Genomic DNA, 19,499 nt, shown 5'->3' on the forward strand with positions numbered 1-19,499 from the left:
ACAGGCAGTTTTTGAGTGTCCGTGCCATCTAAGCTGTCATACCTCAAAGGTTTGTTTCATATTTTGTATTTATTCATTAAGAATTGACTTCAATATTATTTGTGTTTATGGAAGGATAAATGTAAAACACAGTGTTCACACTGTGTAAAATACCCTACGGGTGAATAGTAGTATGTTTTCATGATTTCATGATTTCATGTGTAACAGATTGAATAGTGTACATGCAGGGATGAGAATGGATACTTTCCTTTTCACCTAAAACTTCTTTTCAATGGAGTGTGATCCATAATTTTGGGGTGTTTAAGGGGGTCGGGGGACTTGGCCCCCCTGAAGCCATAAGATTTTTACAAATTTGTGGTCACTTAAATTCCCAGAAATTCCTGGATCTGTGGAAGATTCTCACCCCTGTAATGTGAGAGTAAGGTTGAATGTGGTATCAGCCTAAACTGTTTTGGAGTCTCATGGTTTTGTAATGTCTGTTGCTATTTTGCTCTGTAGATACAGCAACATTCATGTTGTGTTCTTGTTACGCAGATGTTTGATACACTTGACCTGTCTGGCCTCCCTTACTCTGTGGGTACCCAGTGCCACGGGGCAGGAATTACTTTGTATATATGTTTGTGTGACAATGTGCATCAAATCTACTGAATTGGACAAGCCTGTTACATTAGAACATCCATGTCGATTATTAATATTTACTTAATTTGTATGTATAGTCAGTCAAGGAGTTATAAACCCTTGAAGTTATTTTTTATCATAAGCTGATGTGATAACTTGTTTGATAGGCATTGCTTAGAAGTTGATGGGTGACAAGGTAGACACAATTTTATGGATAACAACTTCTTTAATACTGTAAAAAGCGACATTTCGGTATAGATCCTTATACCGTTGTCAAGCAGGACTTTTTACAGTATTAAAGAAGTTGTTATCCATAAAATTGTGTGTTGGTTTAAATAATGTTGATACTGAATGACTCAGTATTGTATTCCTCTAAGGATGTGTTACGAGGGGTAACCATTTTTTTAGGGAATAACCATTCTCCCCCTGTAACCAGTGTATTGGAGGCTTTGTCATCATCCACATACTTACATGGTTACAAATACAGAATGTTACATGATTAAGAAAAGAAATACATTGAAAATACTATGGAGATGCATCAGGTTTACAAGGAGTAGTTATTACACAACATGTGTCTCTAGCGTCTTGACTTACTTGATATTGACAGCTTGTGTGGGGGTTTTGTGGATCTTTCCCGAAACATCCCGAAACTTGCTGTTTTTCTTTGGAATCTGTAATCACAAACAGAAGTCAAGTAGTAAATCAGCAAGTAAGTGATGATTGTAAAACTCTTAATCATTACTCTGTACACATTTACATTTATGAGGAATCTTCCACTGGACATTCACTCTGCTAAGTAAGGATTATGATTTGGATGTATATCAGATATATCCAGGAGTTATGCTACTCAGTTTTTCACTTAGAAAGTGAGATAAGTCTGCTGTCAACTTTGAGACAGCTATCTTTGTGAAATACAATTCATCAGACATGCTTCATCTTTGTATGACATGTGGGAGGTGAGTTGGGATTAACACAGCTTTCAACAGTATTTCAGTTATCGCTGCGCCTCAGCTAGGGTTTTTATGGGTAGAATAACATGGACTTGAGCACCAGCTTTGAGTCAGGTGCAGTCTGGGATTCAAACTACAGTTGTTGGAGTGAGTGAGTGAGTGAATATGGTTTTACGCCGCTTTTAGCAATATTACAGCAATATCACAGCGGGGGACACCAGAAATGGGCTTCACACATTGTACCCATACAGTTGTTGGATCCTAGCATGGCTGACGGATGCAACTCTGCACAGCACATCTTAGACCATGAGGCAACTGTTCCCCTACACAGCATATATATATGCACTGGTCCTCTACTAATCACTGAATCCTCCACTAATCACTGAATCCTCTACTAATCACCAAATCCTCTACTGATCATCGAATCCCCTACTAATCACTGAATCCTCTACTGATCACTGAATGCTATACTAATCACTGAATCCTCTACTGATCACCGAATCCTCTACTGATCACTGAATCCTCTACTAATCACCAAATCCTCTACTGATCCATCTACTGGTCATCGAATCCTCTACTAATCACTGAATCTTCTACTGATCACTGAATCCTCTACTGATCATCGAATCTTCTACTGATCACTGAATCCTCTACTAATCACTGAATCCTCTACTGATCATTGAATCCTCTACTAATCACCAAATCCTCTACTAATCACTGAATCCTCTACTGATCATCGAATCCTCTACTGATCACTGAATCCTCTACTAGTCACCGAATCCTCTTCTAATCACTGAATCCTCTAATCACCAAATCCTCTACTAATCACTGAATCTTCTACTAATTGTCGAACCCTTTATTGATCACTGCATAATAATACCTCATTTGTAATACTAATAGAGAATCATAAATCAAAATGCACTGTACATAGTGTTTGGCAAGTCAACATGAACATTCTCTTTCTCTATATCAAACATTCTAAACGCAGGTGGTTCTGCTGTCGTGGAAACTGAGGGCACCTGTTGTTTGATGATGGCCCTGCAAACTGTATGCTGCTAACAGCTGTTTGCACACAAAATAGAAGGGAGACCGCTACCAGAAATTACCAATGTCTGTCATTTGTCTATATCTATGTATATGCAGCAGGGCAACGTTTCCATTATCATAATGTATTTTCCAGTTTGCAAAAGTGTAAATGAGTATTTGTTTATTTGTTTAACACGTAGGAATAACACTAACATGACAATTTGGTATACATAAAATACATCAGTAAAACTGAAAACACATAATATGAGTTTAAATATTATTCAAAATATTGGTGAATAGGTTTTTTCAGTGACCCATTTATTTAAATTTCACTGCTATTTTGCCTTCTTCGCCCAATGGATTTCAGCAGATAATTGAGACGGACAAAGCAGACACAACTTATGGATAACAACTTCTTTATTTACAGTAATGGCGACGTTTCGGTATAGATCCTTATACCTTTGCTTGACAACGGTAAAAGGATCTATACTGAAAAGTCGCCATTACAGTAAAATATAGAAATTGTTATCCATAAATTGTGTCTACTTTGTCATCCGTCAACTTCTAAAAAAGGTCAATCAAACAATTGAGACTGGTTATTCTGTGGCACTGACGTTTAATATTTAACTTATCAATTCTGTAGAAATCTGAGTCTTATGCTGTACAATAAAAGGAAAATCACCTAATTTCCATTTTGAATATATTATAAGAAATGAATAGTTTATTAGTTATTACCATGATTAAAGGTGTTAATATATTTTAAGTCTATTTTCTCAAGTATCAATGTTAGAAGATCAAGAGAGTCCTGTGAGTGTTTTGGCTTACCGTATTTGACGTAATAAGTGCCCAGGGCGCTCTCAAAATTAGAAATAGAGGGCTAAAATAAATAAGTTGAAAGATACATTTCGTGGTTTATGCTGATGGCCTGAACTGTTTATATACGACATGTTTATATATTTTTCCAGAATTTAAATAAGGGTACATATAACACACGAGTGCGCATATACACGAATAAATAAGTCTTGTGTACCTTGATCAATCAGAAGGAGTGCTAAGTGGGATTGTTCACTTGCCAATATATTAGCAAATATTGCAGTGGGCGCTTATTAGAGAAGGGTGCTTATTACATCGAATACGGTATTCTATTAACCCTTTAAAGTATCAGTTTTTTTATATATTACAACAATGTCATGCACCGCTTAACTTGCTTAACTGAATATAAAAAACTGAAGATGCAAAAACTATCCATTGTTTCAAGAAGACAATTGGCATGATTGTTGTGAAAGTTGACAAGTAGGAAATTATCCATGTTTCCAGTATTTACAAATGATGATACTTCAAGTGAAGCAGTTTCGGATATAAAGTCAAGAAAATCAGCAAAACCATGCACAGCTTTCACAAAAAAATGTTGGCATGTTTTAAGATTTTCATGACCTGGTTGTAGCTTGGGCAACAAACATGACAACTCTTCACAGTCTTGAAACAGATTAATTAAGAAACAGGAACTTGTGGGGGGTCATGGTTGCTAGGTGGAAGAAGCCATGTTGAAACACTAGCCCCAATTAAAGGAGGCTGTATAGATTTTCTGCAGGAAGCGCATGTATAAATCTACAGTCATGCTACTCTCAAGGACACACAGAGAATTAATGTACCTCTTAGCAGAGACATAATCATTGTGGCATTGTTGGCACTGGTGCTTTGAAGAAGACCTCAAACAATCCATAATCACAATAATTATAAACAATCACAAAGTCCTTTTGATTAATGGAGCTATCCCTATAGTTAAAGGTTTTGTTTCATTTACAGTGCATTAATCTACATGACAATGAAGTGATATTCCGTCATTCTTGGCGTATTGAAGACGCAAAATTGGGTATCATTTGTGCATGGGGATCTACTAGTTCACCAAACAAAAGTACATGTACCAAGTCTCATTTCTTGAAACTTTCAAGCGAAAAGGCCGATTTAGTGAGGATCGAGGAAAGGTGGTTTCTATAATATGACTAGGTTTAATGTTTTTTGTCACAAATATTGCCTTTAGAATTTTTTTCCTTCAAGATACTTGTTTTAATATACTCTATAAATGATTTTATCCCATATTAATAGTTAACTGTAAATCTCCTTTAAAGTCTGAATGATGTCACACTAGAAACGATGTCATAGCTAAAGATTGTTGATATCAATTACGGTTGTCTAAGGCAGCGGTCGTGATCATTGCATTTTTCTAAAGAGGAGCTCAAATAGATTAAGAAATAATGGGTAATAAAGAAATTATTACTCTCCAATGTGTGTCGTATAATATTCATGCTAGCATAATAATCTATATATTCCAAACCTCTTGCTATTGCTAAACTGAAAAGACATGATGTTATCACCTGAGCATGCCAAGGGGGAAGAGAGCAAGGGACACATAGTTTTGAAAAGGAATGATAATGATCTACAGTACTGTCACCATAGTTAATCCTAACATGCCCATTGCATCTCAGAATTATTAATATAAAGCAATAAATGATCATGGTTAACTGAATATTTTACAGCTGGTAGCTTCAAACATCACCAGGCAAGGAACTGTTCAAGAACACTAAACACAGGGAAAAAGGTACAGTGTATCTTCAGTGAAACCTTGTTAATCTCAGTCTTATTAAATTCAGATCTGACCCGTGAAGATCCGGGACAGAATAGGTCTTCAGCAACCCATGCTTACGTAAAAGGTGATATGCTTGTACGGATCGTTCAGGCTCGCTGACCTGGTTGATGCATGTTTATGTGGATTGATGCTCATGATGTTAGTCACTGGATTGTCTGGTCCAGACTTGATTATTTACAGACCGTTGTCATATAGCTGTAATATTGCTGAGTGCGGCGTTAAACAACAAACAAACAAAACATCCAGATCTTAGTGCTCGCTTCAACTACACCAAAGCTTTGTGTAGCGGTAGTAAGCATTAAGATTGGATTTTAATGAGGTTTTATTTACCCAGATTGTACAAATCATCCTGTAATGTCGTGATTAATAAATTTCAGGACTAACAAATCATGGTAAGGAATGACATTTCTTTGCAAGCATAAATACGCCCCAAACAAGGTTTTCTGAAAGGGTGGATTCTCCGGATTCACAGGGTCCTGACTAACCAACTGTAAACACAAAACATTCCCTGGAATATTCACAGTACCTTTTTCTGATCACAGTATATAACAGACATAAAGAAAAAAACACAAAGTATCATCATGAAGTCATCCAACCCAGCACGTCAATAATCATGCCATGATTAACGAGTGTGCCTGCTGGGGCTGCTTTTAAAAAACCAAATTACACGCAAAGTGTAACAAACTGGTGCCAGCACGGAGACAATACCTGTGTTATGGCTACATGACTGTTCAATAACCTTGATTGATTTTCAATCCATGATTCTGTGACTGAGCAATCGGAACAAAGACGCTTAGATATTGATAGCAAAGCAAATCGAAGCTCCACGGGAAAGAATGAATGCTGGGAGGGGAGCAAGCAGGGAACGGCCATCTTGGGATTTGCAATGCAAGGGGAAAAAAAGTCAGCACCTTTGGCCAATAAAGTGTTAAGGCTGACTCAGTTCACATTTACTTCAGTCGAACATGGCTACAGGTCTAGTTAGATCAACTAATAATAGTCCATATATAACACTGAACACTACTGAAAAGATTTTTTCATGACTGCTTTTAAAGTGAGATAAATATAGTCTGTAGAAGTCGGCTTGTCTATAGACGTGTTAAGGGTGTGGAGTCTGTGTCACTGCTAGCAGCACAGTAGAACGAATACACCTGACTTTCTATACTGTTACCGTACCTTTCAATTACCACACTGGCACCTCAAAGAGCTTTTGTATGACTTGTTGAGGTTTGTGATATTGGCATGTTTGAACTACATTAAACTATGGGGGGTCAAATATAAAAATATTGTTTAAAACCAACAACCTTTTCATCATGTTCATGAGGTAGAAATAACCAACATTCAGTAATATATATATGTATAATGTAATATACACACTATTCAACACATGAACTTCATATAACTTTGTCTTCCCAACTCAGACTTCGTATAAAATAATTACAAAGTAGCTATTTCATGGTATATTCCTGTTAAACACCTAATGACATATTATTAATCATGATTAAAAGTTGATATTACACAAAATGACGCACAACAGGTGATTCTTGACAGCACTATAAGCAAAGAATTTCTCTTATGAATAAATAAATAAAAACATTGTCAAGTGTATGCAGTTTATGAAATGTTATTCCTTTCTGTAAGAAACTGTATGGCACACTTCTATAACAAACAAGCACTCTCTGTGAAAAAATATGGATTTCAATAGTCTCATGAAAAATAGAAACTAAATTGATAGCGAAGCAAATCAAATATACAAGGAGGTTATTCGGTCTTTGATGTTTTCAGTAAGCAACAGATATAATCTAAGGATGCATACCAAGCCATGTTATCATAACAGGATTCTGAAAAGGGCCCCTGACTTTCATCCCTGAAGTTTATCAACACTTAGTTGAGGATGAACCTGGAATCCTGAACAGCTTAGAGTTCCATTTCCTTATCCTCATCACAACATTAAGCCTAATATGACAGCTCTCCAAACGTATCTATGTGTGTACATAGTTGAGAGTGACTGAGGAATGAGTGTTGTTGAAAGTCGTTCCTGTGGCATCAAGATGGGGACCGCGGGTGTGTGGGGGGGGGGGGGGGGGGGGAAGACTGCACACTGTACACAAATCAGGTCTAGCTGTCTTTAGTTAGACCTTCTGCCCCCAGAACATGCTATAACCTAGAGTTCAGTGGTTTTAAGTGTCAGTGAATTGGGTTTTGACATTTCATAGGCGGATCCAGAGGGGGGTTCAGGGGATCCGGGACCCCCCTTTTGAAAACCAGATGTAGTATGTTGTAGGCAGTAAAATTATCTGAGAGAGGATTTTGATAATATTTTATCCCTGCCTTTTAAAAATGCTGCATCTGCCCTTGCATTTGAAGAATATTTCAGTTATGTCACAGCCCGTAGGCTTTATGCGGGAGGAAGGCCAGATGTGATGCAGGTCTCAAGACGTGTAAAAGTCTAACAACTTTGGTAAAACCCACGAGCATGGGTAAGGTGCTCACAAACCTAGTAACATTATCAGGGTGAACCTGGGATTCAAACCCACAATCATAGGATTCTGGAACGCCTAAGGGAAGCAACTCTTTACAGTGAACTGCAGCCCACACATATAATTCTGTATGAATACATGACCACTGGAATGAAACAAGGATCACACCACCACACACCGATACTTCAGTAAAATGTTCCAGGCATGTGAGAGTGTTGTGTACTTACATCTAAGTAGTTGACGGGCGGCCTTCTCCGTGGCGTCGTTTCTATATCTGTGTATCTGCAAGATGAGAACATTACATCAGAAACTGGTCATGTTCATGAAGGCAATGACATACATGATCAGTATGTTCCCTGCTGAAACAAACCACAAACCATAAACGTGTATTTCTCCACCAAGTCCTGATCAGTTGATATCTTCTTGTACTGATGAAGCTGCTCTAAGTTGTTATACAGGCACAACAGGTTTGATTGATTACATGTATGTTCATGTCTTTTTTGTATTTATATTATGGCTTGCATGCAAAGAGTAGGTTTGAGGAAATTAACCTATAATCAACCCTGAACATATAATTAGTGTATTTGCCTTGTCAAATTTTGGCATATGGACCAAGAAAATCTGTCAACAAGAAAACAAAAATGTGACTGGCCTCACAATATACTCACCACCAAAAGAAACGCAAATACCCTACATGTTGGTTGATATGAGTAAGTAAAGTAAGTCTTCATATATTAACCAACATGTATCTCATGTATGGTGAACCGATGCTTGTGTGACATCATAGATCCATGAGATTGTCCTTGTGCATGATTAGCGTGTAAAGTTTGGAAATCACATGCAGCATATCGTGATAAGAATAAAGTCACTCTGTGGTAACACTTGGCTGATTGTTAGTATTGTCATTAATTGGTACACATTGGAAACACATCTCTTCTTAACGTACACACTTCTCTATGTGTGTCTATGGTTCACGTTTCTTTTGGCGGTCAGTATATATTTCGTTTGACCGATGTTTAGATTGGAGCCTCAAATTGACACCTCACAAGTATAATAGCTGGGCGGCATTGTAGTAAGTGGTATGACTACTGGTTGATCACCTCCCTATGAGCCAAATATGAGTGTTATGGACCCTGCTACACAGGCAGTAATAGACATGTTGTATGAGAATAATCAATGTAATGACTGACACTGCTGAGAATCATGCTGACGAACTTATTCTGGCACCTGGCTATTTCATGCTCCATGTACACCACTTCCTATTGTCATCCTTCACAGGGAATCATCTGGGTCCACAGAAGGCATGTTGATTCAGCAGAGTGGCTGAACCAGAGCCAGATTGTATGTTTGTGTAGGACTCTCAGAAACTAGCTCCTGTGTCGTTCAGGTAAAACATGTCATTCTAACATACAGCAGGAGGTTGAACTATTCACTGTCTAGGTGATGGTTAGGTCAAGCATGATGAAGCATTACTACTATATATTGGAATTACAGAGAAGCAAGGTTGATTGAAAAGCACTGGTTACATTAACTGTCAATCATGTTGTTAGTGGGGATGTACCCAATCTGTCTCCTCTCCTAATGTGATTGTCAAATCTCTCTCTCTCTCTCTCTCTCTCTCTCTCTCTCTCTCCATCACAACTTGCATATTTCGTCCCATTGGACAAATTACTTGATTACTTGTTGATTAAAGCATGACAAATATAGTCATTGTTTACACCAAGAATGTGTCTGAAGCATTTATCATCATGGAGGGAGTCAAGTTGACCTGCCAATCATTTTGAACTTGAAGGATATTATCAGCAGAAGGTCAGCTGATCCAGTGAGTCCATGAAGTATGGGATCAGGTCGCACCACTTTGCCAGACACATTGCTTGTATTCATCATGTCATAAAACTAGAAAACCTAGCAGTGTTCAAAATTGACCATCAGCATGATTAGGTGAAGGGGTCCTTGCCTCAACCCTAAGTAAATGTTAACAGTTATAGATTAAGAGGATCTCTAGATTCAAACATTACAAGATAAAATCTTTCACCCTCCTAAATTTTGAACACTGCTTTGCGAATAACAAAGTTATTATCAGTATCATTCATCATGTTCATAATAAGCAGATGATAAGCATGTTTGTAAAAATCCACACTAAATAATAACTACATGTATCCAATACACTGTCATTGGCATCAACCACCTTGTTGTTGCCTTGTCCTCTGATCATGTAGACACCCCCCCCCATCATCACTTGTCAGGCTTCATCCCTAACGTCACTTGGTCACCCTCATTTGTATGTTGATTTAATTAATCTCTGTAGATGTAATTGGCAGCCATATAACCATGTCCTACTAACTTGTTGATCACTAGCATCTTGCAAGCTACAACCTTCATACACTTTGGCCCTTACCCTATGATGGTTCATACTCCTAAGTGAGAGTCAATTCTTAATTATTTGATAAATTAAAAAGTATCAGATACACTGAACTTGATAACTGAATCTGTCCATATTTATTTCACAAAACATAATATAGTTAGCTTCAGAATATTTATAGAACATTTATATGCATATACAAGAACATACTTTAGAATATGCATAAACTTGATCTAACCACACAGTGTGTTGTACTTACTAGTGTTCAAACTATATTTGTACTGAACAGGAGGTCTTACAATAAGCATTTGAAGTACAGTGTTAAAATGACTGGGAGCAAGGGGACCTTGAAATTTTCCTCTGCTGTATTTAACCTGGCACCATCATTAATGAATTTTTTTAACTTCAGAGTTATGAAAAAAGGCCATATGACTTTAATTTTGAACACCCATGTGATAGATGGAGACTATCATGAAAAAAGAACTTCATGTAATATTGCTGATGAAAAGAATAGCAATATTCAGGGTTAGAAATTGGCACTAGTCCTATAGTCCTTGCCAAACTGCCCAATAGTAAAGGTATCCTAAGGACTAGTAGAAATTTGCCATTTTTAAAGGTTTTGCTATATGTTATCATTATAAGGACTAGTGGACTGAAACTATTAGTTTCTACTGCTGATATTGGATAAAAAATAAAGTGTTCAATAATTAGCTTAAGGACATATGATTCGAAAGCTGTATCCATCAAGTGCGAGCAATCAATTTCTCTTGAAATGCTAATCCTACATGCGTTGCGGATTAGCTGAGCTGGTGGGTAGCTGAAACACACTAACTGGCTCTGTAACACATCACTAAGCCTGCTCCCTCACAGAAGTTGGCTCAATATGACGAATGGCCACCTGCCAAAAGCCACACAACCTTGACTTAATCTCCTACCACAGACAAAGCAAAACAAGCAAAGTCTCCTAACCCTCCTAATATAGAGACATTGCAGGTAGCCCAATATTATATAGGTTTTTCTTCCTCATCTAAAGGTTCAGTCAAGCGTACAGTACTGATCGCAATCCCAGCTTGGTAATGAAGCACACACAATACAAAACAACACTTAGGTATATAATTTCAACAGCTGACCCCAAGAAACTTCTAAATAATCCAACCGAAATGCAAGATCCAATAGTTTCGGCTGAATTATTCTCTGGAACAGACAGTTTGGTATTTGTTGTAAATTGTAACTGTAATTTAAATAATCTACTTCTGGAGATCAGGAGATACAATCTGTGTCAATCAACTTGGTGTCAATGTGTCTGAATATACATATTGTTTTCAATTAACTCCTTGACTTATACCAGAACACTGAAATAAATTTGACTTGACCTGGGTTTTAGTCAAGTGGTTAACATTAAGACAGAGAATATTATAAATGAAATTGTCAAAGCCAGTATGTTATGATTACCATCAAACTAAGTAACTAACTCCAGAATATTCCCAGCATGAGTGAATGAGTAGGTTCAGGTTTATGCTACTTCCACAGTCTGACCAGGCAGGATCCCAGCAATATCACCCAGGACGCGCTACACAAAACCCATGCTACGAACTGGACTCGGGTCTTCAGTGTATGTGTGAGAAAATGACTGAACCATCGTCGATACACACTTCACAGTAAAGCTATCACACTACAAATAGTTTACCACTTTAGCCTCTATACAAACGATACAAAAGGAGAAGAATCTTCTGGAATATGAGCAGCACGCAGTGATTTTGCTTGACACAAATGCCATTGGGACATTTCTATGATTTTAGCAAATTTTGATAGGGCATTCCTCTATACCAAAACTGAAAAATATCTACTGGATATTTTGAATGACAACAGGTCAATTTCCTGGAAAACTAAACAATCTGAAACCTTGAAAATGCTGAAGTAAAAAACTTGATTGTTCTATAACAAAGATTATGACATACAATAAGGTTACTATATGTCAACAGTTACTGTTTATGATACAAATTAGGGCTGGGACGCGTCCAAATTTACTACCCGGGTACCCAACCCCCTATTACCCGACCCTACCCCAGTACCCACTGTAGCTATCAAGAGGTAGGTACAAAATGTCCAATTGGGAAACGTTTCACTTTAGTTCTGGTAAAATGTGTTTAGATACATGTATGAAACGATCTGGTGTATACACTGAAGTTGACTGAAGTATTTTTATTCAAACATATAAAATTTAGAAGGAATGGGGGTAGTAGTCAGGAAGAACTGTGAACATTAGTGACTTGTAGTTTAAACATAGAGTTTTAGATACTTTTTGTCATAAAACAATATATCACATTACTAACCACTGGTCCGGGTAGTCCTGTGGGTACCCGAGTCCTCCTTAGTACCCACCTGGCCCGAGTACCCGAGTTACCCGTCCCAGCCCTAATACAAATTGTATCTTGTACCCACTTTGTCTTAACACCTCTACCAATATCATGTCAGTATGTGTATGCACACTACATCTCAGATCCATTTCATCCCTTCCCTCAACATGTTCAAACAGTCTTTTCTTTGAAAATTAATCAGACTTGTTCTTTTGGAATAGATAAATGCTTACATTCGTTTTACAAGTTACAACCTCACATCATCCCTAGGGGAAGTTTTACCCTGATAATAGAACCAGGAAATACATAGCAGCGGTAGAAACTAACAGGTTTGAACCACTAGTCCTTATAATGATAACATATAGCAAAACCCTTAAAAAGGGCAAATTTCTACTAGTCCTTATGATACCTTAACTATTGGTCAGTTTGGCAAGGACTACAGGACTAGTGCCAATTTCTAACACTGACATGACAAGTTTGCAAATGGTTCAGTTTTACCTTATTTGTTATTTACCATGTTTACCCCATATATTGGCTAGTGTAAGCACTTTACAAGGCAAGTGCTCCACCAGCCCTGGTCATAAATTACTTCTATGACTACTGGAGGTCCATATCTGATTGAAACATTCTTGAGTGTTCATATCTTGTTTCAGGTGCTAAACTTTTAAGTACATTTGTCAACAGTGTTAAGACATTTATTAGTTTATTACCATAGGGCAGTTGGAACCTTCGGTTTTGCTAAAGTAATGTTTATCAGAACTCACTACAAAGGAGAGAAACTGACAACTTGAAGTAGCAATTAATATGTGAAACATGACACATTCTTCGCACAAGACTGGAAAAATGTTTTCGCATTATATCCACCTTGTTCATTAGTTTTGTTCGTGATCAAATTGTGAATTCTGTTAACATTGCCAGAGAAAATTAAGAAAAGGAAATTATGATTGTAAAACAAAATAATAAGATGAAAATTGATGCGATAATAAACAGGTTTGAATTTTCTATGGCACTGATTGTCATTCAAAATGTACTAAAAACTTAAATTGTTTCAAATTTTGTAATGATAGTATGCCCTATCAATAAGTTGATAAAATCACTAAAATGTCCTAATGCTATTTGTCTCTTGGAAAATCACTGATAAAACTCATTATCAATACAAAATATCCTGTATACTCCTCTTGTTACTGCTTGAATTCATTTAATTAGTTTCTATACAAATGATCCATTTCCCTAACACATGCCTGATAAAATCTAAGCGATAGTGGTTCACAGGTTCGATGGTACTGCAGTTTCTAATTAACTGGTAATAGTCACATAGGACAACTACAATGCTTGTAATTAGCCTGACAATTATGTTGACAGACGAAGGAGCTATTGCAATTACAGATTCAATCACACCTCACACAACCCACTTCATGAGTATGTTTTAGCTACAGAGGGAGATATACAGGAAACCTGTCCATCAATTCCCCAGATATAGCAAACCCAGGGACATGCCAATTACCCTGAATTGAGGCATCTCAAAACAAGTGTTTGGTTACTGAAAAAAAAAAATGAAACTCAAATCATTCTGCAGGTGTAATTCAGATATTCCATTAAATAACCTATTTTAACTATTTTATTAAAAGTTTATTAAACTATTTTATTTGATTAAACATATCAAGTTGGTAACTGTTATACTTATAGTGGTGTGAAAGTTATTGTGTTCATACATGCTCTAGGCCTAGGCCCCTAATGCATGATCAAGAAGTTTAAAACTGTAAATCTATAACAATGAGTCTGGATTAAATATTTGACTCGTGCTAGGGTTAATAATCATAGTATTCATTCAACACAGATTGATACATGCAGTGTGTAATTTCTTGTCTACCTTTAACAAACGCTATTTTTTAACACAGCAAGCGAATAACATGAATAATATCATATTTGTATAAATGTGGGGAAATCAAATTGTGATTTAACGTTAATAATTTTAAAGGTATAGCCTTACTTTAACTTCTTGAAACGTTCCTGTTTCGCTGCTACGTAAACTCCTCCTTCCTCAAGGTGATCGAAATCTGTGACCCTATGTCCATGAAGAGGGGTGTATATTCGCCTAACAGCACCATCTTTTAATTTCACACTATCCGTGATAGCCCCAAGAAAGGCATCAAAGGTCCGAACATGCCTCTTGTTCCATCGAAAGACGTGTCCAGCATAATGTGAATCGCCATTTCTGTAAACTTTAAACTGTTTTGCATGTTCAAGATCTCGCACTTGAATTGGTGGTAGCGTCCTGTCTGCATCGGGAGCACCAGACATAATCGATCACAATTTCAGTAAAATTTCAAGCAAATAAACACAACATTGACATCTTATGACAGCTAGCGATCCTCCGCAACGACCTTACTTCCGCTAAATGCAATGCTTTGTGGGATGGGATTTGTTTACGTTCTGTGACCTCCGACCCACGTCGCTATGGAAACCGCGTCGCGTGCGAAACGGTGGGCTCAGAAGGGAAAGATATTGTCGATGACAAATGAATGGATATTTTTTTTAAAACAATGCGACTTGCATATGTGACAGGCGGGTTACGTTTCAATGGAACATAAAACTATAACTATCAAACTGTAGACGAGTAATTTTCAGTGAATCAACGCTATTTTAAAGGCCTTTTACAAGAAGAAAAAAACAGTATTAGATCTACCAAAACACAAACGAGGGTGTCAACCCGCGCTCCCCAGGTATCCGGCATACCACTTAATTTGTCTTTGATTCCGATTTAAGAACTCTTGAGACATAACGGTGTACACAGCTGGTACAAGTATATTACACTGAGATTTCACATTAAATGCATGAGGCTAAATTAGAACCGAATATTTTATTGATTTGTCATTGTGCAAGAGAAAAAGATGAAAAATATATTTCAACACTGAAGTATAGTCATCCTTGTACCAGATAAAATAAAATAATGGCAGCGTACTGTAGTGCGGCATCCGTAATACCACATAAACATGAGGGCTCCTCGTCCGGCGTACATAAAGGGGTTACCGTCCTCACAACTGGAGGGATATTTGCCAAACTTACATTTTGTAGAGAGTCGTGAAATACTGGACTGCTATTTCATGGATAAAATATCTACAACAGTCAGATTCTATATGAAATCCACGATACTACTTTGACAATTTTGCATCCTCGGGGAGAGAGGATCACGTGTTAAAAAAGGAATAGCACTTAATTGAGGTTGGTCGTTAAAAAAGAAACGGAAATGTCGAACCCGGTTGTTCGCAGAGACTGTTGAATTGGTTGGGCTCGATCCAATAAATAGTGCACTGGGCATTTTTATGCATTTAATACATCGAAAGTGCATGCCTAAGTACTTGCTACTTAAAACATGCATTGTCCACGGGAGTGTTTATAACGCACACTGTTAATATACGACCACCGTTTTACGACCATTATGTTGATAGCATGATTAACGTTGTGTAGGAATCGCAGAGTCCGTATCTTAAAAATAGACGCCCTCATGCATATTCATGATGTCATGAATATGCATGAGGGCGTCTATTTTTTTTTAGATATGGACTCCTATGATAGGAATATCCTCATTCCCAATATCCATAACCGCTCCCTGATATCCAGCACGCAACACATGATGGCAACCACCGTGAAGATCCAGGGTAGAATAGGTCTTCAGCAACCCATGCTTGCCGTAAAAGGCGACTTTTGTAATGTTGTAATGGGCGACTAACGGGATCGGGTGGTCAGGCTCACTGACTTGGTTGATGCATGTCATCGTATCTCACTTGCGTGGATCGATGCTCATGATGTCAATCACTGGATTGTCTGGTCCAGACTCGATTATTTACAGACCGCCGTCATACAGCTGAAATATTGCTGAGTGCGGCGTTAAACAACAAACCAACCAACCAAAGTTATGGAATAGCTACAGGTCTCCATGGGTGTATACCTTCATTGGGACTACTATTTTGCCGACACACGAGTATATGGTGTCACATAGCACATCGTGTATGGGATATTGGTCCAACAGTGATCTTACAAAACATGACAATCTTTCCATTGGGTACTTGCCATTTTTGTTCTATCTTAAAGAGTAAGTAAGATATGGAGATTGTCATGTTTCATTTTACCAATATCCCCATGCACACCATGCAAAAACACTATACTCGTGTATGGGCAAAATAGTAGGCCCTACTGAAGGGATCCTTCTAATGCGGATTTCAATAGCTATGAATAACTAACTTAGATCACACAGAACATGGTTGAGCAAGCTTCTAATCTGTACAGCCTCAAATATCTAGACTATGTGTAATAATAATATTATAATATGTATGAAACAGCTTGCGGACATATTAACTAATACAGAGACATAATTTAAGTATATATATGGTTTTCTGAATAAATTTTACTATCCGTTTGAACTTTTTTTCTGGATTAAATAAACCTTTAGTAATACGTGATATTTATAATTATTTAAGCAATTTGTAGACTCACATATAACTTGTACACATCATAAACGAATTGTGGACATCAAAGTGAGAAATAGTATAATTAATAATATCATTAAGTCTGAAATTATCTAAAAATATCACAAGAAGTTCTCAGGAGATATCAAGCGAAATACGAGACCTCTAATCATACATAGTTAATGTGACTATAGTTAATTTGTCATGCCACGGCAGACTAATTATAGTCATATGACAAAATGCTACGAGAGATAGTAATATGAAAGAAAGCGGGTGTTCTTTAACTTCTCATAGGTCTGAATAATATATATATATTATTCAGACCATAACTGAATAACGGACATGAAGTAGTAAGGAGAACTATGACGTCACAATACCAAGGTGACAATATACATATCACATGTACACGGAGAGGTTGGTGGCAAGTCAAAAGGGTTGATTAGTCACCTAGACACGTACTCTCGAGTAGTTCACAACCGCTATAAAAAAGCCATCTCCTATAATTTATATTATGCCTACTTTCCCAATACTATGGGGGCACGGGTGGCCCAGTCGTCTAAGGCGCCGCCATTCGCTGTGCAGAGTTGCGTCCCTTGGGCACGCCAGAAACCTATGATTGTGGGTTCGAATCCCGGTTCGCCCCGATTATGTTTCAAGGTTTGTCAGCACCATACCCGTGCTCGTGGGTTTCACCGAAGTGGTAAACGTCTGAGACCTGCATCACTTCGGGCTTTCCTCCCACATTAAGCTGACACGCCGTGATATAACTGGAATACTGTTAAAAGCGGCGTTAAACCCAACCAACTCACTCACTCCCAATGCTATGATTAGATAAACTATATCAGCTAACATTATCTAAAGAAAGGCATAAATCCAGTCAAACCGAATCAAAATAAATCTTCAGATACACAATTTATGAACCTAACTAATCAGTCTTAACCATTATGCATTGAAATGAAAGTAGACCATTCCTATTATGTATCATTAATGTGTATTGAACCAGAACAAGTCACTTTGTGGAGATGTTCACAAGTCTTAAGTTCATATAAGTTGGTATAACATTTTGTCTATATCTTGTATTTATCATCATCATCATCATCATCATCATCATCATCATCATCATCATCATCATCGTTGTTGTTACGATAGACATATTAGGGGACTATGTATATATATACTACGCAGCGCATGGACTGCCTGACGCCAGTATTAATTTGCGTGTGAAACGAAGGGAGACCAGGTTCGGGGGACATTGGCAGCGTTGTAAATGTTACTCCCTCACTTTATAAGATGCACATCAGCCTACAGCAGTTATGGGTACCATCATTAACACAAAGATTATCTCTTAGTTTCACACATGATAGTCGTAATATCTAAAGACTGAAGCACAGCTCTCCATTAAAACGGAACTATGATAAGGTAATGAATGTACTTCTTAATTATAACAAACAAATTTCCCCTTTAGTATACCACAACAATATACATGTTTTTGTAGTATTCAACTCTGATTAACACAGTTTGTCGTTACTAATATTTCGGCCGGACGGTATTTTATATTTCTATGATACTTGTTTTAATTCCAGTGTAACATATACCGTGTGATACATTAATCATGTTAATAAAATATTATCTTATCTTATCTTACTAATAATTACATAATTGGGCTGGTTCGAACTTTCCGTGTGGCAATAGTAAAACTGTTTACGTCGAAATCCTTGCAGAATGGACACATAGCGTTTTACACGATACCATCCTATGTTGACGGTAGCTCATATGAATCTAAGTATCTGTCTACATACCATGTACACCACATACCAGTAAAATGCAATTGGGCATGTCAGAATTTGAAAATTTCATAGGTGAATTCGACTCTTGATGCTGTTGTTCTCGGTATATATTACTACATTTAAGCTACACTGACACCCCACCTGTTTAATTATGACAGTAGTTTGTTTTGTTTGTTTGTTGTACAAAGCCGCACGCGGCAATATTCCAGCTAAATGACGGCGGTCTGTAAAAATCGAGTCTGGACCAGACAATCCAGTGATTGACATCACCAGCATCGATCCACGCAATTGGGATACGATGACATGCATCAACCAAGTCAGCGAGACTGACCTCCCGATCCCGTTAGTCGCCTCTTACGACAAGCATATTCGCCTTTTACGGCAAGAATGGGTTGCTGAAGACCTATTCTACCCCGGATCTTCACGGGTCTTCTGACAGTAGTAAATATGGAGTTCATGATTTATCAATAAAAAATCTTAATCCGCACGGCAACACGAAATAGAAATAAAACCCCGCTATCAGTATTACTTCATATTGTTATGGTGGAAAATATATACAATACTGAAATGTTGCAAACTATATTGTATTATGACTACGAGACGATGATTGAAGAGTGTAGGTATAAACGAAAGGGAAAACCACGCGCTTTCGTATATCTCCATTTTGTTGTAACATGGCGGGGGTTATCATGTACAATTCCTTTTGGAGTTTAGAACAGTTCGACATACTCAGCGGTGTTCATACGGAAGGTTCAAGTCAAGTAAAACAACGGATGAAACCACGGGAGCTGTAAATTCAAAGCACG

General features: G+C 37.5%; 1 protein-coding gene across 5 annotated transcripts in view; it reads right to left on the reverse strand.

Moving 5' to 3' along the window:
* Window positions 1-19,499, reverse strand: part of LOC124143765 (doublecortin domain-containing protein 2-like) — a 136,348-nt gene that overhangs the window by 35,718 nt on the left and 81,131 nt on the right. For 4 of the 5 annotated variants that reach the window (XM_046512852.2, XM_046512853.2, XM_046512850.2 and 1 more), the window contains exons 2-3: window positions 7,949-8,003; window positions 1,213-1,289 (exon numbers count right to left, since the gene is read on the reverse strand). In XM_046512852.2, coding sequence (XP_046368808.2) covers window positions 1,213-1,289; window positions 7,949-8,003 — 132 coding nt within the window. Of the gene's footprint in view, window positions 1-1,212; window positions 1,290-7,948; window positions 8,004-14,430; window positions 14,855-19,499 lie in introns of those variants that run through there. The other variant, XM_046512851.2, reaches the window with a different exon arrangement.

This window comes from Haliotis rufescens, unplaced genomic scaffold (assembly GCF_023055435.1).
Source record: "Haliotis rufescens isolate VD_foot unplaced genomic scaffold, xgHalRufe1.0.p SCAF_1, whole genome shotgun sequence".
NCBI classification, from domain to species: domain Eukaryota; kingdom Metazoa; phylum Mollusca; class Gastropoda; order Lepetellida; family Haliotidae; genus Haliotis; species Haliotis rufescens.